The 24304-nt window shown below is 48.7% G+C and overlaps 1 protein-coding gene across 2 annotated transcripts in view; it reads right to left on the reverse strand.

Moving 5' to 3' along the window:
- LOC147625189 (2-oxoglutarate (2OG) and Fe(II)-dependent oxygenase superfamily protein) overlaps positions 1-24304 on the reverse strand; it is a 141214-nt gene that overhangs the window by 37210 nt on the left and 79700 nt on the right. For both annotated transcript variants that reach the window (XM_086818447.1, XM_086818446.1), the window contains one exon: positions 7059-7164. In XM_086818447.1, coding sequence (XP_086674573.1) covers positions 7059-7164 — 106 coding nt within the window. The remainder of the gene's footprint in view (positions 1-7058; positions 7165-24304) is intronic.

A 24304-nucleotide genomic window follows, 5' to 3' on the forward strand; every position in this document is an offset into this window, starting at 1 on the left:
TACCTCATGAGATTATTCGAGCAGAGCTGGCGGCTGCCCCTCTGGTGATTGAGGCTCTTACGAGATGAGTCTCCTACATACATGGCTTGTAGGATCTCCCCCGAGACAGGTATGCACGCCTCGCCCTTGAGTCCTCCCGACAGTTAGCTTTACAGGGAGACACGGCTTGTTGGTATGGACAGATGACACCTTGGTTCCAGGCACATGGTTTTAGCATGGACAGATTGCCTCCCTTCCAGTATTCTCTGGAGGCACCCTCTCTCACTCTCACACGGACAGAGATTACCAGACTCATCCGTCAGGATTTAGTTCAGCTAGACATTAGGAGGACATGGATACAGCCGACTGAGGAGCTGGGCACGAAGATGGCTTTCTACAGAGAGCATTTTCTTCAGCTCACAGCAGATGGTTTTGTGATCAGACCCAGTTACATGGATGTACACTTGTCTCGTGCAGTACGATGTGCTATTGGTCAGATTCGCACATCCTCTCACCAGCTTGAGATTGAGATTGGCCAGAGGTATACCAGCTGAGGCCAGGATATGCCGAATATGCCATGGGGAGCCAGAGACAGAGCTGCACTATATATGCCATTGTACTACATACTATGAGATACGTGGTCATTTCCACTGTTTATTCAGAGAGGGTTTTGGACCACTTTCCAGAGTCATGGGGTACCAGGACCAGAGGTGTTTGGGATTGTTCTTGCTTGAGCTGCGGAGATAGAGATAGCCTGCTTAGGCGCACAGAGAGCCAGACTCAGAGGCACATTACAGACTTCTTTAGTCCAGCCATCACTGCGCCAGATGGACCACAGCAGCAGCAAGACATGAATACCGCCCACACCAGCGGTACAGGTTGCAGCGGCGGATTCGGATTATTCTTGCGAGACATGCGGGACACCCAGTCAGGGTGCTGACCACAGAGGATATTGAGGAGATCCACCAGCGTCCGATGCGGCACATATTATGAGATGGAGGCACCTCCATAGTGTATACCCCCCGTCCCGCATGATATTGTATCCCCTCACTGTACTCCACTCACCTCCATAGCGTACCCCCCCCCTCACTATATTCACACCCTATAAGGGTTTCTATTTACCTTCCAGTTCCAGTTTCATTTTCTAGGTGCCAGTAGTATCATCTTTATTTTTTCATTTTCTGGTTTTTTATCCAGACATTGTATCATATCCACCATGATGTAACTTTTTGGTCTCATAGGTCATTATGGCCTTTTGAAGACGTTAATATAACATTTCATTTCATTTCTCTCTAACCTTTTTGCTCTCATGGGTCATTTTGGCCTTTTGAAGACGTTAAAATATCATTTCATTTCTCTCTCTACCATTGCCTTTTCAGAGAGGGATTTGGACCACTGGCTAGAGTCATGGACTATTGTGATCAGCGATGCTTGGGTTTTTATCTCCTGGAGATCCGCAGGCTCAGAGAGTCCATTATCAAGAGCAGACGCCCGACTGGCAGGGAGTCCACACAGAGACAGATTACTGACTTCTTTAGAGGGACTACCCGGGAGGACACACAACCGACAGCCCAGCAACGGGCACCCCATGGGACTCTAGTTGAGAGAGCTATCTAGTTGGGCAGATCTAGACGCCCGAGGGTTCGCGGATCCTCACATCGGAGACGGTGCCTACACCGGAGGATTCAGAGCATCATTGCGAGGCATCGGGCTCGTCCGACCAGGCATCTCACTATGGCAGATATCCAAGCCATCCGGTAGAGACCCATGCTAGAGCTCCTAGGATGATTACGACTCCATCCATATACTGTTGTACTCACTGTCACTTTTGTAGTCCCTCATATTCATGTATTCATGTATCCATGTACTCATGTACCCCATTTTGACTAGTAGCATTAGCTTCCCACTCTCCCTAGTTGCTACTTCCGGATGCCCCCTACTGATGTATTGTGGGGCTAGATACTTACCTTCAGTTCTTTCTTTTCTTTTCCAGACAGTGTATCAGATGTCACATGGTTGTAACTTTGGTCTCATAGGTCACTTTGGCCTTTTGAAGACGTTAATATTTCATTTCATTTCTCTCTCTCTCTCTCTCTCTCTCTCTCTCTCTCTCTCTCTCTCTCTCTCTCTTAAGGGGGAAAAGATTTATTTGGATGAGGACCTTACACCGGCACAGATAGCACACCGGAAGGAACACATGCCGCGTGTGCTCGAGGCAAGGAAAGAGGGGAAATGGGCAGTATACAGAGATGGCCGAGTCATCATTACGGAGAGGAGGCCCGCTTGACGGTATGAGACTTTGCGATTCATGGTGTGGAATTGCAACGGAGCCCTTAGAACAGATGCAGGATACTTCCACACACAGTGATATTGCTATGTATACGGAGACCCATCAGTGCACAAACAAGAGGCTTCGTGACGTCCGGGGTTATAGATGGGAATCAGTTTTCCGCCCTCAACCACGCACAGTGGGAGGTACAAGAGGATCTGGAGGAGTGGCAATACTTTACAGGGAGGAGCTTCGTGACAAAATACATGTGGTACATAGAGATGTAGATGCGAGGTACATGTGGGTCCAAATATGTAGAGAGGGGCTCCGCGAGCTGTATGTGGCGGTATGCTACTTTCCCCCAGCCCACTCCAGGTTTGCACCATCAGGAAAAGTCGCCCTATATACCACTATATGATGATATCATGAGGTTTGCCAGCATGGGGACATATTACTATTGAGAGACTTTAATGCACGTACAGGCACAGAGCAGACAGAGTTGTATGATACTCAAGAGGCTATGTACCGGGAGATCACAGCAGAGGATGTAGGGTTGCTGAGATCAGCACAGGATGAGGGCGAGATTACAGATTATGGCAGGCATTTTCTCACTCGGGAGTGCACATGGGTTGGTCATATACAATGGCTTATCGAGATGGCAAGGATCAGATGCTCTCACACACTGGAACTCTAAAGGGGGAGCGAGCACAACGGACTACTTGATGGGATCTCCTTCATTGATACCTGATGTGCGGGGTTTCACGATTTTCAGTAGGCCCATTGGCATAGCAGCCGATCATGCATACCTGAGTTTCACACTAGTAGGTAGATCCCCGAGAGATGGGCCAGCCACTCATCTACCTAGGTACCCGAGATATCAATTTACACGTGAGACAGTTGAGGTTTATCGAGATGCAGTATCTGATGGCTTGTTCCCTTTAGACCCGCATAGCCCTCTAGACGAAATCACGAGAGGATTGGCAGGTGTACTACATGCATCCGCCTCATATGTGTTTACGTGCACTATGATCCCTTCCACCCACCCCCGCAGCACTGCCCCACAGAACAGTTGGTATGATGATGAGTGTCGTGAGACACGAGCACAGCTACAGCGTGAGATTGCCATTGGGTCTCACACGCATAGACAGGCCAGGATGAGCACTATCTGATAGGGTGACCAGCACGATAGGGGTGAAGCAGGGATGCCTGCTATCGCCCACCCTCTTTGGACTGTACATTGATGCGGCCTCGCAGGGGTGTTGATACCCATCTTGTTATATGCTGATGATATTGTTCTAATCTCAGACTCTCCGGAGGGATTACAGAGACACCTGGATGCATTACAGGCTTTCTGTGCGGATAGAGATCTGACAGTGAACCTTGGGAAAACCAAGGTTATGGTGTTTAACACCACACAGGCATGGGTGACGAGATGAGAGCCTCAGTTCACTTTCCGAGGGGAACCGGTAGAGTACGTCAGGTCATATGTCTACTTGGGAGTTACTTTCACAAGACCGCGTTTCTCCCTGAAGGAGGCAGCAGCAGCTTGATTAGCTCGAGCGCATGCAGCCTTGGGGGCACTTGAGAGGTAGTGTGCACACATACAGTTTCAGGAGCCACGCACCAAATTGTGGCTATTTGATACGCTTCTCACACCGACCCTCCTGTACGGAGCTCCAATTTGGGGGCCCAGTATACATCACAGATCTCAGAGAGGGACAGATGAGGGATGGAGGCAAATGGAGAGACCACTGATTATGATGATTGCCGCATGATTCGGAGCAAATCATCAGTACCACATGAGATTATTCGGGCTGAGCTGGGTGCCCCACCAGTAGTAACCGAGGCCCTATTCCAGGCAGTTACCTTTTTACAGCGGCTATGGGAGCTCCCGCAGCAGAGGTACTCCCGATTGGCATTGACCTCATACATACAGTTGGCAAAGGACGGAGATACTCACTATTGGTACGCTCAGATGAGATCATGGATTGACCTACATGGTTTGCGGATAGAGGCACTACCACCCTTTCAGTACAGTTTGGATTGTCCATTTTTGGATCTCACCCACTCAGAGCAAAACCGCGTGATCAAGATGGATATAATCAGAGTGAACACAGGCAGGATATGGACTAGCCCCCTTGAGCCCTTGGGCATGAAAATGGCTCATTACAAGAGCCATTTTCTACACCTCACACCGGATTATTTTATCACCCGCCCGGCGTACATGGATGTACACCTATCACATGGGATACGTTGTGCCATTGGACAGATCCGGACCTCATCACACCATCTGCAGATTGAGACACGGCCATATGTGCATCGAATCTTGGATAAGCGCATTTGTCAGCTATGCTACCAGGAGGTAGAGATAGAGGAACACTACATTTGCCTATGTACAATCTATTATGAGATCCGAGGGAGATATCACTGCCTCTTCCGATCCACCTTATCCCCAAGGGTGGGCACAAGACTGACATCAAGCAATGGAGGCCCATCACACTCCTTGGATCTGCATATAAAATCTTAGCTTAAGCCTTGAGTATAAGGTTGCAGCCGTTTCTCCAAAGGACTATCCATAATACCCAAAATGGGTTCCTCCAAGGAAGGAGTATATTTGATAACATCTTTTCTTTCTGGGAAGCTGTCGAGTGTGTAAAGTCTAGTCAGCAGCCCCTTGCCATTCTTTTGGTACGCATCCCCCCGCGTTCAGCGGAGGAAGTCAACCGGCAGCCCATTCTGTGGAATGATTTGATCTTAGATGTGCATGGTAGGCCTCTTGGGGTAGCTATGCATATTCTTTGGGCTGGCTGGGAGACCCTATGCCCCACAGTGCTGGCTTGGAAGAGGCTTCAGAGCCTCACCGAGGTACAGAGATTGGATTTCACGCAGCATTTGAGAGGCTCTACTAGCCGGAGGATTGCACAGATTGATGCAGCCATTCCCAACCACTAGATTAGTGGATCTTTCTTGGAAGGCCGTCATCATTCTTGGTTTGGGGTTTTTTCTGGGACAGGTGTTCCTCTTCATGTTATGGGTCTCCCCTTGCCTAGGGAGGATGATGTACCGGTCTTCTTTTCTATACAAGATGGATGGCAGCTAGAGAGATGTGACGTGCAGGACCTTATTGAGGGCCCCCCGGTTTGTCCAGTCAGAGTTGTTGGCAGGTTAGGAAAGCACGTCTTTGTTGACCCCACCCTAGGGATGATCACAAAGAGTGTTAGCCTTTGGTTGTATGGTGGCTGCCCTATCAGACATTTGCCTTGGGACCCCAGTGATGAGTCGGTGTGGAAGGGAATGCCAGACATCTTATCTTGGGACACATTCAGAGTGTCCCTACTCTTAGACCCCATTGGGAATCTTACGGCATTTCGACTGACATTCAGAGGGTATTTTGGCGGAGATTGTGGCATTCTTATAGGAAGCCACAGATTTCCTCCTTTATCTGGGTTTCACTTCATGGTGATCTGGCCACCAATCAGTGGAGGTTTGTTACTGGTGCTTGCCCAGAATGCCCTAGATGTGCAGGAGTTTCGGAGTCAGTTTACCATTGTTTATGGGAATGCAGGGAAGCACAGAGGGTTTGGTCTACGATTGCACACGTCTTTGGTAGGATTAAGAGGGATGCTATCATTTCTTTTGGTTCTATCATTTGGTTGACACAGTCCGGGCCTTAGCTGAGATTCGAGGGGACTGACAGGAGCTTGGCCATTATGGTTAGGCAAGGAGTTGCTCGGCAGTGTTGTCTTCAGGATTTGCCACTTTCACACTTTGTCCCTCCGACACAGAGGTTAGACAGCTCTTGGGAGATTATTGCTAGCATCTCAGCCTGGAATATCTGGAAGGCTAGATGCACCGAGGCCATTGAGGGTACTCCCGTTCTTGTTTCTCAGTGTCTTTGCAGGATTTGGAGTGATATTATTCACACCATTATGGCTACCTGGGCCAGAATCCAGGGATCTTCGAGGGCTGTGAAGAGGAAGCGCGGCCAGTTTATGAGAGAGTGGGACATTGGTATCTTTTTCACATCCTCTCATTCGGGACCGTATTGGCAGCACAAGGCTCCTGATTTGTTGAGATCTCCACCTTGCTTGGTGTGAAATTTCCATTTTGTAAAATTTTTTCATACTTAATATAAGTCTCCTTTCTGAAAAAAAAAATCTTCCTTGCAGGGTGTGGATGATGTCCAACCAAATGAAGCAAATGATCTCCTCTGCGGGGAGTGGTGGTACCATTCATGGCCTTTATGTATCTAGCCCACTAGATATTCCAGGCGGAAGTCCTGATGATCTCCCATCTCTAACAAACTCTAAATTTGGGAAACCACTAGGTCACCAGGATTAGAAGCCTAGAATGGCAGGATCCAAAAGTGGGTGAGCTGTAGTGCCGTCCAAGAGTGTAGAGCATGGAAAATTGGGACTAAAACCTTAAAAGAAAGGAAACAAACAAGTGCTGTAGGATCGGTTTCAAGGTCTTTCTTACTGGGACTAGGGTTAAACATAAAGCCCAAAGAGTTTATATGTGGGGAATTGGGACTTTTATTATGGCTAAGATTATTTGTGAGACTCATTGGTAAGAACTGTATCCAGAAAATAAACGTTAGTTTCATTGAGAAAATATCGCTAGTCTTTTACATAAATTACAGTTTACTTCATCAAGTAGTAGGATATTTTGGTTGTTGGGTATATGGGTAATTGTGATAAAATTGAGAAGCTGGCTTCTTGGTGACTCACCTTTTGGTATCAAAGAACTTTCAATGGTATCAAAAATTAATGATTTTGCATTAAGTCCTTAAATTGAGATTTCTCTTTACCTTAAAGGAGGAGGAAAGTAATGCAGAAGACGACCTTTGTGGCATTGTGAATTTCGCAACAGCTCTTCCAAATTGTCGTGTTTTATGTCAGGCTTCTTAGAAGCAACTGCAAAAAAATAACTTTTAGTGTTGGGTTCTTAGAAAGAAGCAAGACCTGCATTCAAAGAGTATACGTTTGGAAGAAGAAAAAGAGACCTATCAACAATGGACTATAGGTGGCTATTGTAACATTGTATCACGTAAGGCCTCACAGACCCTTGGAGTCTTTTGTAGACGTTAATATTACTCTCTCTCTCTCTCTCCGTCGCCTGCACCCGCAGTCGCCTACGGCATCCCCGCCAACCCCTCCCCTCCCTCCCTCCCCCTCCCTCCCCCTCCCCCTCCCCCCCCCCCTCCCCCCCCCCCCCCCCCCCCCCCTCCCTCCCTCCCTCCCTCCCTCTCTCTCTCTCTCTCTCTCTCTCTCTCTCTCTCTCAGAGAGAGAGGCACATTACAGACTTCTTTAGTCCAGCCATCACTCCGCCAGATGGACCACAGCAGCAGCAGGACATGGATACCGCCCACACCAGCGGTACACTGATTGATCATGTGATTGAGCTTGGGTGGTCCAGACGCCCACGACTACGGAGGAGGGCATCTCATCATAGACGGAGGTTGCAGCAACGGATTCGGATTATTCTTGCGAGACATGCGGGGCACCCAGTCAGGGTGCTGACCTCAGAGGATATTGAGGAGATCCGCGAGCGTCCGATGCGGCACATATTATGAGATGGAGGCACCTCCATAGTGTACCCCCCGTCCCACATGATATTGTATCCCCTCACTGTACTCCACTCACCTCCATAGCGTACCCCCCCCCCCTCATCACTATATTCACACCCTATAAGGGTTTCTGTTTACCTTCCAGTTCCAGTTTCATTTTCTAGGTGCCAGTAGTATCATCTTTATTTTTCATTTTCTAGTTTTTTATCCAGACATTGTATCAGATCCACCATGCTGTAACTTTTTAGTCTCATAGGTCATTATGGCCCCTCCCTCCCTCCCTCCCTCCCTCCCTCTCTCTCTCTCCCTCTCTCCCTCTCTCCCTCTCTCTCTCTCTCTCCTCTGTTCGCTACTGTTGTCGCCGCCGCCTTCTCCTTGGGCCGTCTGGCTGTCTGATAGCCCCTCGTCCTCCCTATTCGCTACTGTCGCCGCCACCTTCTCCCTGGGCCGCCCCTGCTCACCGCCGCTTTCTCCCCGCTGTTCTCTGTTCGCTTCTCTTCTCTCTCCCTCTCGCCTTTGTTCGCTACTGTCGCCGGCCTTTTTCCACCCACCCTTCCTCAGGCCCCGAAGGAAACAACATAACACTCTCTCTCTCTCTCTCTCTCTCTCTCTCTCTCTCTCTCTCTCTCTCTCTCCATGGCTTGACCCCCCCCTCCCTGCTGCTGCTGTTTCGCGCTACGCGTAGGTGTCATGGATTAATTTCCAATCCATTGGTTGTCGGAAGTACTGCAAAAAGACATTGCCAAGACCGGAGTTAAAGAGGAGCTCGTGAAGGTGGAGGACAAGCTCAGCACAATTATCAAAGAAAACAAGATGGTCGACTCTTCCGTTACCGCTGTGAGGTGAAAAAAAGAAAAAAGAATCACTGCCTCTATAGCCCTTCACCTCCCAAACTTGGAAACACTAACACGAACGGGGGCACCACCAGCCCCACCGGCTGGAACGTTTCTCACACTTCACCACCCACCCACACCAGAAATACAACTCAGAACCACGATAGACAACTGATCATTTATCAAAAACATACAGAGCACCAACCACACTGTAACAAACTCAGCAATTACACCAAACCAGGACTCCGGCCACGATTTACTACCAAGGGAATTCACCCTTGCGTCTGACAACCAAGCCTCTGTCTCCCGGTCTCTGCACTCTCCAGAGAGCGCCCCACCAGCAACCCTTCTTCACTTCCTCTGTAGCCCGGCTACTCTCTGTCCAGCTGCTACCTGCCAAGTGTCGTAGGCGAGCCCCACTGTCTCCAGCCCACACATCAGCACCTCTACTGCAGCCAACACACACAAAAAACCAAGGCTCTCTCTCTGGTCAGCATCCACTCTCTGCCTGCAATCGTCGACCACACAAAACCAGCCACTTCTCTCTTCAGAAGGCGCCCACACCAGCTAACCCTCAACTCAGCAGCTCCCACTCTCTGTGTGTCGTGACCAGCAGCTTCGCCAACCACACAGCCTCTGCACAATCTCTTTAGCACCAACGCCAACTGCTCAACGCAGCATCACTTTCTCTTGCATCCAGCCAAAGCCACATCACCCAAGGCCCACACCAGCCTGTCTCTCTGACTCACATCCAGCTTTCTTCAGAATCACCAGAGCCGCCCCAGCACCTCTACTGCAAGGCGGCAACTCTCTTTGACTGCAGCTCTTCTCTCTGCACCTACCTCCGCACCATGACTCGAGAGGCCTCCTCTTTGTTTCACAAGGCGGCTACCTTCAGCATCTCCACAGTGCCTGCAGCTCTTCTCTCTCTGCTGCTCTCAGCTGTACCAACCACCCAAGGCACTCACCCACACGGCTTCCCTTGCTCTTCACACAGGCGGAGCTCCTTCGCCTCTGGTCTCTAGCGCCTCCGCAAGGCGGTCTCCCCTCTGACGACCCCAAAGGCAGCCACTTCTCCTGTGCTGAATCACCTTGCCTCTCACTGTCGTGGCGACCCCTAGCAGCACCCGTAGGCTACCCTTTCATTTGACCTGCGCCTCTCCTCTGCAAGCGATCTCCCTCGCTCATCTACACCCCGACTCCACACTCGCACAGGCGGCTCCCAGTGCCTTCAGCTACTGCTGCTCTACGCCAGCCTTCTCTTCCTTGTACACACGGCGGCCAGCTCTCTTCACCCCTGGCCACTTTCACCCGCCAGCCCTTGATACATGAGGCGGCAACTTCACCCAGAGCCGACCCCTCAGCCTGTCGACCACCACGCCTTCTCACTGCAGCTTTTGCGCCTGGCGATCTTCTCTTCTCGTCGGGCTCCTCTTCACACAGGCAAGCATCCCATTTCTACAAGGCGCCGGCTTTCGAATCTTCGCCAGCCTATAAATGATCACGCTGGTAGCTAGCCAAATCTCCACGTGGTCATTAAAAAGAAAATTTTGAGTGCAGAGAAAGGCAAAAAAAAAACTCGCACCATCTTTATATATGTCAAATAATAGGGCTGACATCACATGATTGAGGATCGAACACCACGTGTGGTAGGGCTTACATCATCGTCGATTCACGAATTTCCACGTAGGGCTGCTGCAGTCGACGTCATGATTGTGTTTGCTCTATAAAAAGGAGGAATAATCTTTTCCACGCTTTTGTTTTCACGCTTTTTTTCCATTGCGTTTCTCCACACTTTGCTCGTGCAGCTCGCTGAATCCATCCATCCCAGCCCTTGTTTCAAGCGCTTGTTCTGGCGTGGGTGGGTGGTGAAGTGTGAGAAGTGTTCCAGCCGGTGGCTGGTGGTGCCTCCGTTGTGTTGTTATTTTCCAAGTTTGGGAGGTGAAGGGCTATAGAGGCATAGGTTCTTTTTTCTTTTTTTCACCTCACATCGCAATCATAAACCGCCTCTCCAAACTTGAGAAGGAGGACATCCAGGCAAGAGGCTGAGATTTCAGCCTTAAAGGAGGAACTAGTGGAGGCCAAATTGCATGCTAAAAGTCAAGCGGCTGAAATCTCAACCCTCAAAAAGGAGTTGGAAGCCACTTCACAAGGCAAGCTGGAGGATGGAAAATTTCAGCCCTCCTTTATTGAAGAGCTAAATACCATCAAGGAACAAATGAGGATCATTCGAGAGGAGGAGGAGCAACATAAAGAGAAGACATCTTCATGGGTGGAGGTGATCACAGAGACACAAAAGAAGATGAACGAGGCGGACAAATGGATCGAGGTCACCAAGAAAGGGAAAGGTAAAGAATCGACACCCATCCCCACTCCCACCATCATCAACATGACCCTTGGAGAGAAGCAAAGGAGGAAGACCCGGCCCTTACATGTACGAGTGTCCGGTCTAAAAGACCATGATGATGTGGAAGGGGAAACCAAGGAGCTCTTCTCTATGATGGGCATTGAAGAGTGGGAAAGAAGAGAGAAGGTAGTGGCGAATCTTCTAAGGAGAGAGCACTTATCATTCGTTTCCCCTCCATGGAAGCGAAGAAGGACTTCTTGAAAAGACGTCCTACACTCAAGAAGACGGGAATATTTCTTGCAGATGACCTCACACTCTCGCAACTTGCCCACATGAAAGAAGTTATGCCCGAGATAAGGGCAGCCCGCGAGAAAGGGAAAGTGGCCTTCTATAGAGATGGTAGAGTGGTGATTATGGAGAGGCGCTCTTCATGACGGCGAGAGACCTATGGGACTACACTCAAAGTTGCTACTTGGAATTGTAATGGATCTCTACACCTTGATGTAGGGGCTTTTGAGGATAGTTTCACTGGGAGGGACATCATCTTCTACTGTGAGAGACATCAGGCTCCTGGACAGTCCATGCTACATGTTAGTGGATACCGATGGGAGACAGCTTGTAGACAGGAGACTCCTTCAGAGCATAGAGGACGGGGCTCAGGAGGAGTGGCAGTATTGTTTAGAGAGGAGCTGCAGCCACTGATACATATAGTCCGCAGAGATGAGCAGGCTAGGTACATGTGGGTTAGACTGAGGCCAGAGACAGGCAAATATCTCTACATTGCTATATGCTATTTTGCTCCTAGTACATCAGTGTATGCATCACCTAGGAGGCAGTCTCCCTTTTCTATTTTGGATGATGACATTTGGGAGTTCTCCAGGGATGGTGACATCATTCTCCTAGGGGACTTCAATGCCAGGACCGCCCATAACCAGACAGTATTTTATGATACCTCAAGGGAGATGTTGAGGGAGCTTGATGTTAGGGATATGGGCCTATCTATACTCTCACAGGATGAGCAACACACTGAGTATGGGCGGTATTTGATAGACATGGGGACTGCACATAAATTGGGCATCCTGAATGGCCTACAGAGATTCTCGACAGCGGGCGGTTTCACTAGCTTTCCACATCGGCATAGTGCTAGTACAGTGGACTATGTTATGGCTCAGCCCAGTCTCATTCCCTCTTTTCAGGATTTTATGGTAGGCACTACGCCGGTTGAAGTAGCAGTGGATCATGCTATCTTGTCCTTCACTCTCACATTTCAGTTGAGCACAGCTCCATTGGGAAAGGTCTCCACACACACTTGTTATAGCTTTACGAGGGACTGACACCGTGTACGCGGATGGCTCCTCGGCCATTAGATGAGCTCACTCAGATATTGATAGAGACGCTTCATGCTGCAGCATCAAAGGCATATCCCCATAGTCAGCCTACACGGAGACGATCTGGGAACATAACCCAGAACAGCTAGTATGATGAGGAGTGCAGAGAGATGAGGATCAAATTACAGAGAGAGGTGCTCATGGGTGTTACCACTCACAGACAGTCATTGATTACCTTCCGGCGCCTAGTGCGACGGAAGAGGGGGGCTTATCTTGCTCAGATAGAGAGGGATTTGTATCAGTTATTTATGAGCCAGGACTCAGGCGAGGCATGGAGACTATTTCATGAGCATTCACCATCACCAGCCATTACCTCCACAGAGATTTGGGGTGAGTATGCAACATCCCTGTACACAGCACCAAGACAGCCGCCCCTGCCAGACCCATCGGAGCCATGCCCAGAGACATGTGCTTTCTTTACTGCTAAGATGGTAAGGAAAGCTATTGACAGGATGAGGACTGGGAGAGCATATGATCATGATGGTTTGGTAGCAGAGCACTTTATTCATGCCAGAGATATGCTTGCAGAGCTTATTGCTATGATGTTTAACCGAGCCATGTGTGAGGATTTTCCTGAGACTTGGAATATGTCCACGATTGTGCCTATCTTCAAGTCAGGGGATCCCATGCTTCCTGGGAATTATCGTACCATCATGATTGGTCACACATTGGCTAGATTATATACATCTATTCTTGAGCACGAGTTGAGTAGATGGGCAGAGAGAGACGGCATACGTGCATCAGGGCAGGCAGGGTTCAGGAGAGGTTTCTCCACTCTTGACCATATCTTGCCACTCAGAGCTATTATTGAGGAGGGCAGATTATATGGCAGGAGGATTTATTGTTGCTTTGTGGATGTCATATGGTTGTAACTTTGGTCTCATAGGTCACTTTGGCCTTTTGAAGACGTTAATATAACATGTCATTTCATTTCATCTCTCTCTCTCTCTCTCTCTCTCTCTCTCTCTCTCTCTCTCTCTCTCTCTCTCTCTCTCTCTCTCCAGCATGCCCAACGCCCACGGCCACCTAGACGACACCCACAATCCACTCGTAAGCTCCAGATGCAGGACACGCTCCACCGCCATCAAGCTATCTTTCCACGTGACGTAGCTGAGGGAGATCTCTTGGCCATACTCATCAACCCCATGCTTGATATATTGGAGAGTGGTAGACCATCTATTGGGGGCTGATACTCCTCTCATGTTTCATGTTCCTTGTATTCCATGATGAGATTTCCATGGACATATTTGTACCACTCCAGTGAGATGCTTTTGATTTGTTATGTTCCATGATGAGATATGCCATGCACATTACTGTATCATTTTGGTCTCATCGCCCATTGGGTCTTTAGTAGCACTTAAAATATCTCTCTTATACTGGCAAAGGCTATGGGAGCTTCCACTTGATAGATACCCTCGGCTAGCCCTAGAGTCCTCGAGGCAGTTGACACTTGAGGGAGATACAGAGTGCTGGTCTACACAGGTAGGCACTTGGTTTGGCATGCACGGTATGCAAATGGAGGCACTCCCCCCCTTCCAGTACAGCATAGAGGCTTTGTCATTTGCTCTCAACCGCACAGAGCGGAACAGGGTTATCACGAAGGACATTATCAGACTAGATACTCAGAGGACATGGGAGTTCACCTAGTCCACTGGGGACAAAGATGGCCTTCTACAGAGATCACCTCCTATGCCTGACAGAGGATGGGTTCACCACCCGTCCACACTACATGGACATACACCTATCCTTTGGGCTGAGATCTGCGATCAGCCAGATCCGCACCTCGTCCCACCAGCTGAGAGTGGAGATTCCCAGATATGGGCCTAGGGTGGCCGCACCAGAGGACAGGATATGCCAGCTCTGTCACACAGAGCCCAAGATAGAGGACCATTACATATGCCGATGCCCCGTGTACTATGAGATTCGCGGGAGGTTCCACTGCCTCTTCCGAGCTCGGTTCAGACCACTTTCCAGGATCATGGACTTCAAGGATCAGAGATGCCTGGGACTTTTTCTTCTAGAGCTCTGTAGACATAGGGAGTTCTTAGTGAGATCCAGATCAGTTGTACTTGCTCGAGGACCAACACAGAGAGCTCTCACTGACTTCTTCCATACCAGCACTCCGAGGGCCGATCCACCCATCATACCCAGACCACAGGCTAGTGTAGGAGCTCGGCCAAGAGGTGTGACACTCGACAGAGCCACTGAGTTATGCAGAGCTCGACGCCCCAGGCCCCATGGCCCTCACCCACGGCCACGCCACCACAGGAGGATCCGGGCAATCATCTCCCATCATCGCAGGATCTTCTCGCGCCAGCTCAGTTTTACCACCTTGAGCACCATGTCACAGCGGCCCATGAGGGATGTATTAGAGTGATATGAGAGCTCTCTGCTCATGTTCCTAGATCAGATTTTAAAGTCCTAGATTTTTGTTATCTTTCTTTATTACTATTTTGTACCCAGGATTATGTACCTCATGGATATGATGTAACCTATTGGTCTCATAGGTCATTTTTGGCCTTTTGAAGACGTTAATACAACTCTCTCTCTCTCTCTCACCATGGAGGACATTGAGGATATCCGCCATCGACCGATGAGAGACATCTTTGGATAGTGATGTGTATGATGCTTACCTTTGTTGCTAGTTTTCCTCCCAGATGTTATCCATTAGGAGCTCCTAGTACCGTACTTTTCCTCATAGTTGTTTCAGTTTCAGTTAGTTGTTTAGTTGTTTTTAGCTTTCTTTACACAGACATTGTATCAGATCCACCTATTGTTGTAACCTTTTTGGTCTCATAGGTCATTTTGGCCTTCTGAAGACGTTAATATATCATTTCATTTTCATTTTCTCTCTCTCTCTCTCTCTCTCTCTCTCTCTCTCTCTCTCACATGAGGAGAGGACATGCACAGTATGCATCACAAAAGCAGTAGAGGATGAGGCCCATTATATGCTCAGTTACCCGGCTTACTATAAGATACGCGGGAGAATCCATTGCCTCTTCCGAGAGGGATTCGCACCACTCACACGGGTGATAAATTTGAGGATCAGAGGTGCTTGGGCATGTACTTGATGGAGCTCAGATGACACAGGGATGTAGTGTTGAGGCAACATGCTAAGAGACATCCCCAGAGCCCACCACCCGTGACCACGCTCGAGCTCCACGCCCCAGAGGAGTTCTTAGTGAGAGAGCTCGGAGGAGTTCTTAGTGGAGCTCGATCCATTCTACGAGCCAGACGTCCCCGACCCAGAGCATTAGGACCCTCCACCACACAAAGACAGATTCGTAACGTTCTCCGCCGACATGTCACGCTCCCATCACAAAGGCCTGACATTCACTCCACCATCAAATAGGTTGTCGCCGAGGCGGATATCGACATTAGCTGATCACAGCACATCTCACTCTACACACGATCATCAGTTGGTCACATGTACTGTCAGATGTTTTCATTTTACTTTTTCTTCCAGTTTTCCATGGCTCAGTATATCCATGGTACCATTGTATTACTTTTGGTCTCATAGGTCTCTCTCTCTCTCTCTCTCTCTCTCTCTCTCTCTCTCTCTCTCTCTCTTTGTTGCTGGAGTTTTCCTCCCAGATGTTATCCATTAGGAGCTCCTAGTAGCGTACTTTTCCTCATAGTTCTTTCAGATTCAGTTAGTTGTTTAGTTGTTTTTAGCTTTTCTTACACAGACATTGTATCAGATCCACCAATTGTTGTAACCTTTTTTGGTCCCATAGGTCATTTTGGCCTTTTGAAGACGTTAATATATCATTTCATTTCTCTCTCTCTCTCTCTTTGCATTGAGGACGTTAATATATCATTTCATTTTCTCTCTCTCTCTTTGCACCATGGCGTGACCCTCAGCCCATCGCGCCTCGCGCAAGTGGCCATCTTCTCTCTCTTCGCCATCTCTTCTCTCTTCACGCTGCCCCACTTTGCTTCACACTACTACCGCTCGCTGACTGCAAAGCATTGCGCCTCCATGCTCCCGCCCGCTGACAGAGCATATCATTGTACCACTCTCTTAAGAGTGGGGACCCCATGGTACCAGGCAACTACAAGACGATCATGATTGGTCATTACTTGCCCAAACTATAGGGCTCTATATTGGAGTCGGAGATGGGCAGAGAGGCATGGTCATCGAGAACAGGGACAGGTCGGCTTCAGGAGAGGATTTACTACCTTGGATCACATCCTGACACTTCAGGCACCTATTGAAGAGGGCAGGGCATAGAAGAGAAGGGTATACTACTGCTTTGTGGACTTTGCTATTTTTCAAGAGAGGGGTATGTCACGACCCTGTGTTTTTCTCTGGACAGGATGCAGGTGTGCACGGGGACATGGAGGACAGTGTGAATGGCATCAGTTTGGAATTGAAAAGGAAACCCATGTGTGGACAACCCCAAGTGTGAGGGGGACAGAGATTTGAAATTTAAAAAGGTTTTATAACCTTTGGTGGCCAAAAATTAAAGTTAAAAAGGTTTTAAAACCTTGGGAGGCCCCTAGGTAATATATAGAGGCTATTCTACTTTTGGGGGGAGGCACGCCTCTTTCTCTCTCTTGTTTTTGGGGAGAGATCGTAGAAGTTGGCTGCGTGGAGGAGAAGAGAAAACAGGCTGGTTGGCTGCGTGGAGAGTAGCGGTACAGTACAGTAGCTGTGAAAAGGCTAGTACAGACTGGTACGGGTGCTGCTACTGTGCGGATGCAGATCTGTACGAACAGGTACATGCAAGCGGATAAGGACAGTTCTGTCCAGCAGGTACAGGCGGATCTGAGCAGCTGAATAGCTTTGGCTTTTTGGAAAGGGCAGCAGGCGGGCTGTGCTTCAGAAGTTGGAGGCGCAGCTGAATAGCTCCACAGGCATGCTTTTGGGAGAGTAAAGGGCTGGCTGCTGTGCTGTGCTACAGAACAGAGACACAGGCCTTCCTTCTCTCTCTCTCTCTCTAGCTCTTGGAGGATGCACTTCTTTCTCTCTCTTGCTTTTTGGGTGAAAACAGGGGGCTGGCGGCATGTTTTTGGGCGCTTTTCTGTGTGCGCAAAAGTTGAGGGCTGAACAGTAGGAGGGGGGGGGCTGAAGCTGCGGCACATGCTTCTTTCTCTTTCTCTCGCTTGGTGCACAGGAGGGCTGGACTGCAGGCGCTCAGGGCTGCGTGCTCTTCTCCTAGGTGGCCAGAGGGCTGGTTTCTGTGGACATAAAGGCGGACAGGGGCTGGTTTTTCATGAACATAGACATCATGTTGATGGCGTTCAACTGATGGAACTTTCAGCTTCTCTTTGCTTTGGTTCGGGACTGTTTTGAGATCAGTTCGAGGACTGTTTATGGGTTGTTTTGCTTGGCTGCAAGTACACTGTGTACATGGATTATTGGCTGCAAGTACAAGGTCACCTGGTAGTGTTTCTTGGCATGGGAGTGATGCAAGCTCGCATGGCTGCGTGCTCATGGAGCAGATTGTTTTCTTCTTGCTAGAAAGGAAGAGAGGGACCTACAGTTATGGGCATCTCTATGTTTCCAGATGTTTCATGAGGGAACAGGTAACTAGATGTATGCCGTTGTTGGCACTGTTGTTGAATGGTGCCATGAATGGTTCTGTATGGAAACAGGACAGAAGTTTCAAAGGGAAACAGACCTAAGGGTTTCATGTGGAAACAGGTCGTAGGTTTCTCGAGGAAACATGTTTTTGGGTTTCTCCAGGAGATAGGTCACATGCAAGCAGAAGGTACAGGAATGGTCACATGCAAGCAGAAGGTACAGGAATGGACACATGTTTGGTACAGCCTTGCTACTGATTAGGCAGGGGACAGGGAATCCATGACAGAGATGGATAGTACCCTTGGAAGGTAGAGAGGGTTGGTACAGGTGTGTCGACTCTATGGTATGCTGTGCTCTGATACGAGTTCTCTTTTGGGAGACAGTTTGGGAGTCTGTGTTGTGATGCAGAAGCACTGGATGTGTCAGGGTGTGATGCTGTTCATAGGGTGAGAGGCTATGGATGGTTGTGGCAACCCTGATCATGGGAGAAAGCTTCTGTATGCACGACTCAATATGTGAGAGTCTTTTGATGTGAACAATGGCTGGACTTGTTTGTGGATGCCGAGAGGATATGAAGCCATGATGCAGGGTATTTGCAGGCTTCAGGAGTTCTACTATGACGGCTGAGTTCCCAGCCTTATTGTAATCAAAGCTCTTATAATCAATTAAAGAAATACCGCAAGGGGCGCCACTGCGTTTTGGGGCCAATCGGTGTCCGTGTACTGTTTGCAGGAGCACTCTAGCTCCCCCTGTTTGTTTTCCTTTTCTAGGTCCTCAATGGCGTTGAAGTGTTTTATGTGCGAGTGTTTGTTTCACCACCCGTCAGATTTCTAAAGGCCGGTTTCAAGGTTCCGTTGCCGGGACATCGTCGACATCTTCGAGTTGTTGTATTGTGCACTGAGCACCATCTGATACTCAGAGATACCACATGCATTGTACATGGTTTTGTCTCATAGGCCAATTCTCTTTGACCTGAGAGAGATGTTAATACAATCTTTCTTTCTTTCTTTCTATCAGGAGAGGTGGAGGACACCGACATAGTGATCTCACTCTAGCACAGGTGGCACACCGGCGTGAGGCGATGGTGACAGTTCATGAGGCCCGCAGAGCAGACAAGTGGGCTATCTATAGAGATGATAGGGTCATTATCACTGAGCGCCATCCCAAATAGGGACGCGGGGTCTATGAGACCAAACACCTGAGGTTAGCAGTATGGAACTCCAATGGCATGTTGTGGTCGAATCCAGGAGGCTTGAGCGAGATTCTCACAGGCAGGGAGTCACAAGACGGGAAGTCAACAAGTCCCACTACTCGATCTAGACAACCCTATCAGACTACAGAAGCTGTACATCAGTGACACAGGGCTGCAACGACCATCACACGACCGCGAGGAGGTCACAGTGTAAGGGAGATATTTCTTATAGCTGGGAGCTGCACATGGTCTGGTTATCTATAACGGGATGTCCCGATGGCCCTCCTCTGCCGCCCTCACCTCCTTCCCTCACTCAGGAGGTACTAGCATCGTGGACTACCTTATGGGATCTCCGGCTTTGGCACACCTTCTCCCCGACTTCTCCATCCCGCCACCCCCTTTTGAAGCTGACCATGCCTACCTCTCCTTCACTCCTACCTGCACACCACCAGCCCCTCCACCACCACCCCCTATCTCACATTACACTCAGGTCCTTTTTGATCACGAGCTTGACCTTGTTTACTCCAACCACATCTACCGCCAACTCCAAGATGTGGAACCTATGTTGGAAGGTTGGCGGTTTCGAGCGTGTGATCTGTGGCTAGAAGGTGCCTTGGATTATCCCATAAGTGGAAGCATGGGAAGCTGAAGAGCCATATATAGGCTAGAGTGGAACCTTGTCACAATCATCTCCTCCGGCCAGTGTTTTGGGAGGCAGCTCACCGGGAGATGGCAGCCCAATGGAGGGATGCTGCAGTGCCCTTGGGGGTGTTCGTGGAGCTCGATGGTGATGCGTCTCCTACGTGCGTTAGTCTTCCGCTGCGCAGTCTGACAACCTACTGTACCCCTATCCACCCTCACATCACAGCCCACCACCATACTCCACACATCGGCCACCGCTTTTTTCATCTGCACGCGGCGGTCTACCGCCAAGCCACCTTGCGAATCCATGCCCCAAAACTGTTGGTATTTATGACGAATCCCGGGCCACACCCTCCTGTCTTAAGCATGAGGTAAAGATTGGGCAAACCACGAAGCGCCAAGCACAACGGATTTCGCAACGGCTCACCCAATGCAAGAAACGGGAGTTCTATGTTCGGAAAGAGGATGAGTTATACCGACTTTTCTTAGGGCAGAATTGCAAAGAGGCTTGGAGGAAAATCTGAGAACATCGCCCTCCCACACCTATCACTACCCGGACACATGGCACTCCTACGCACGCTTCCTCTATTATATCCCCCATCAACAACCCCTACCCACACCACCAGATCCCCGTCCCACAGCCTCCACCTTCTTCACAAAGGGCATGGTCCTCAAGGCCATTCGTAGACTATGCAATGGGCGAGTCCAGGATCATGAGGGACTCACTGCCGAGTACATCTCGCATGCCGATGATACCCCCTACTAGCCTACATGGTCAATAGAGCCCTTTGTGAAGGATTTCCACCCTCTTGGTCCACCAACACCATCACCCCCATCCTCAAAGCCGGAGATCCACTTGATCCTAATAATTACAGGATAATCATGATTGGCCACACATTGGCTGAAACCGGAAACCAAAGTGCGGTAGACTAGCAGTCGCCCTTCCACTTGTAGTCCAAATAAATAACAAAATGAACTGGAGCTAGAATGCCCCAAAACTGAAATGAAGTCAACACCTGTTGGCCGCAAAGCTTGGCGCCCCTTTCGGTATTTCTTTATTCAAATTCAATGAGATGTAAAACTGAGTACAACAAAGCCAGCCAGGAGAATAAACCTGTATGTCCAATCTGGCAGCCCTCAAGACCTCTTAGCACAGAGGATTCACACACAGATCTATGTCCCACAAAAGCAACACACTGTGCTTCCCTCTGATCAACCAAGACGATTCAGCAGGGCAGCCTTGAGCACACATCTGGCATATTCCATGAACATGGTTCCACAACTCAGTTCAAATATACATCCGCTGTCCAGTCTCTGTTTCCACCCTTCAAACTGCCATATCCCTCCTCTCACAAGGGGCCAGATAACACAACTCTGCAGCATACATAAGCCAGTGGAAAGAAAGAAAGATGGACAAGTTCAAAGCTTACCAATTCAATGCGTGGTTCTGCACCCTGTGGGACTGATCGTACCAGTCTGTACTTGACAAAGACTGTCTGTACTTTCCTCCCTGCACCCACCTGACTGATGCACCAACTATGCTCTGATAAAGCACCGCCTGCAGCTGGAGATGCACCACCTGCAATCTGTTCAAGACTGTATGGAAGCCAGCTGTATCTGTCCGTACAGGTCAGCAATACCCTACTGTACCTATCCGTACAGTTCTGTACGTCCAAATTCCACCGCCTGTACCTGCTGCTGTCTGTACTCTGCCAGCATCGCCTGAACTAGCCTGTGCGCAACAACCTGTACCTGTAGTCGTACAGCAGCCAAAAGTACGAACTGTACTTGCTGTCCGTACCTGCCAGCACCGCCTGTACCTGCAACAAATTCAACCGACTGTACCTTGGTCGCCAGCCCCGCCTGCAACCACAACCGCCACCTGCTCTGTACGGCCTGCAACCACGTGGACTGTACGGACAGTTCTGTACAGCCTGGTCTGCTCACAACAATTCCAGCAACCCACAACTATGCAGTCGACAGTCTTTCTCCTCTCTTCCACGCATGTAGCTTGCACGCTTCCCCAAAAGCAAGAGAGAGGAAAAGATGAGAGAGGCGTGTACCAAAAGTGGAGTTGCCCCTCTCTCCAAAAATATCCTAGGGGCCCTTTAATAAGTTTATTAAACTTATTAAAGGTCACTTATGCCTAGGGGCCACCCCAAGGTTTAAACATTAAAAATATTAATGTCCTTGGTCCCCCTTCACACTTGAGGATGTCCACACATCATACCATTTGTCCGGGCACCCCAAATATGAATCATTTAATATTTATCTTGCTCACCAACCACCATGCCCACACTTGTGCTTTTCCATTTTCACAGGGTCATGACATACCCCCCTCTTGAAAAATGGCAAGCGTCCTCGATTGCAATCTGGTGATACAGCAAAATATCCAAAGTGAAATGTACAATATGGCAAGATCAGCGTCCCAATCTCTCTAAGCCATGCATATGTAACAACATTCACTGCAAACCAATGGTGTAGTAGTAGTCCAAGTTGTATACCACTGTGAACCATACACAACCACAACATCCAATGTGACTAGTACACATATATCATATAAGTCCCATAAACAGATGTACTGTCAGCCCCCATCAGTACCTTCGGGTGAGACAAAAACTGCACCAAGTGACCTCTAGATGTCATCTGAGCCTGTCTCTATCAAGGGAGTGGAGGTGCTACCCCCCTCTTGAGCATCAGGCAATGCTCCAGACCCATGCTCTGCTGAACCTGAATGAGCCGTAACAAGAGTCGGCTCCAACTCAAAGGCATCGAGATAACGCTGCAAAACCTGAGGTGAATCTGTTAAGTCACCTTCCTCCATCCACTTCGCATCCATCAGTGAATAGTTCTTGAACTTCACAAGATAGCGACGGGAAACTTTACCTCATACCTTTCTTTCCTTATGTGCCAGTATCTGCTCTGGAATAAGAACCTCATCAAGTTCCTCAACTTCCGACTGAGCCTCATCTGATACATCCTCAGGCACATCCCCATGGAGAGGTCTAAGGAGACTCACATGAAATGCATTGTGAATCCTCCAGTGATCTGGTAGCTTCAAGCGATAGGCCACCTCACCAATCTTTTCCAATACTTGAAAAGGTCCATAATAGCGCATGCTCAACTTAGGGAATAAGCGCTCTTTACCCTTCATCTTCTTGAGCCTAGCCTTTTCAAATCGCAAAAGAACCCAATCACCCAATGCAAACTCTAATGCACGTCTGTGACGGTCTGCTGCTTTCTTTTCCTTTTGCTGAGTTTTTTGGAGTGCCAACTTAACTCTCCGATAAGCTTCATCCATATTCTCCACATACTGATCAGCCTCAAAGATCTTATCCTTTGTGTGCAAAATGGGTGGTACCTTCTTCCCTCCTTCCACAATCTCAAAAGGTGCCTTGCCTGTCGAGGTATGAACGGTGTTGTTATATGCAAACTCCACCAAAGGAAGATACTTTTCCCATTGTTGCTTGTGCTCTGACACATAACACTTAAGAAGATCTAACACTGTAGAGTTAGCCTCTTCCGATTGACCATCTGTTTGTGGATGAAATGAAGATGAAAACTTGAGAGTTGTACCCATGTTGTCAAACAACCCTCTCCAGAATAAACTCGTCATCCGTGGATCACGGTCACTAATGATAGACGTAGGCAAGCCATGATACTTGAAGATGTTCGCCATGAACAACTTCACCATATAATCAACTTTGATCGTCTTACGCACGGGAATGAAATGAGCCTGCTTACTGAACCTGCATATGATAGTCCAAATGCCATCATTCCCCGTTTGTGTACGTGTAAGATCAAATATAAAATCCATGGCAATGCTCTCCCATGGTCTATCTGAAATAGGTAAAGGCTGTAGTAACCCTGGTGTCTTTTGACGGTCAAACTTTACCTGACATACGATGCATTGCCTAACAAAAGCATCAACATCCCTTGTCAAGGTTGGCCAATGAAAGAAAGTCTCAACTGCTTTTACCGTGGCGTCAATTCCTCTATGACCTGCATACGGTGGAGCATGACTTTCAATCATAACCTTGAGGCGCAATTGCCCGGTAACACACAATTTACCATGCATCAACAAAAACCCATCTCTGAGAGTGTAATGATCATGCCACTGACCCTCAGACATTTGATCAAACAACCTTCCAAAGTCCTCATCATGGGCATACTGCTCTTTCATTTCATCAAGCTCATGATAATAAGCAAGTGAAACTGCTGAAACCTGTGGCTTGCATGACAAAGCATCTGCCAAAACATTCTTTTTGCCTTCCACATGCACAATCTGGAAGTGGAACATAGACAAAAAGTTTGCCCATCGCATATGCTTCTCAGAAAGCTTAGTTTGCATGAAGAAATAATGCAAGGTCTGATGATCTGTCTGCACAGTGAAATCAGCCCCAAGCAAATAGTGTTTCCATGTAGAAAGAGCATGAATTACAGCCAACATTCTCATAAACCTGTAAATGCTTCTCGGCATCCTGCAATATTCAGCTCTCATAGGCTATCACATGTCCTTCCTGCATGAGAACTGCCCCAATGCTGTTTCCACAT

This window comes from Cibotium barometz, chromosome 24, assembly GCF_041138505.1.
Source record: "Cibotium barometz isolate CiBa-2024 chromosome 24, ASM4113850v1, whole genome shotgun sequence".
Classification (NCBI taxonomy): domain Eukaryota; kingdom Viridiplantae; phylum Streptophyta; class Polypodiopsida; order Cyatheales; family Cibotiaceae; genus Cibotium; species Cibotium barometz.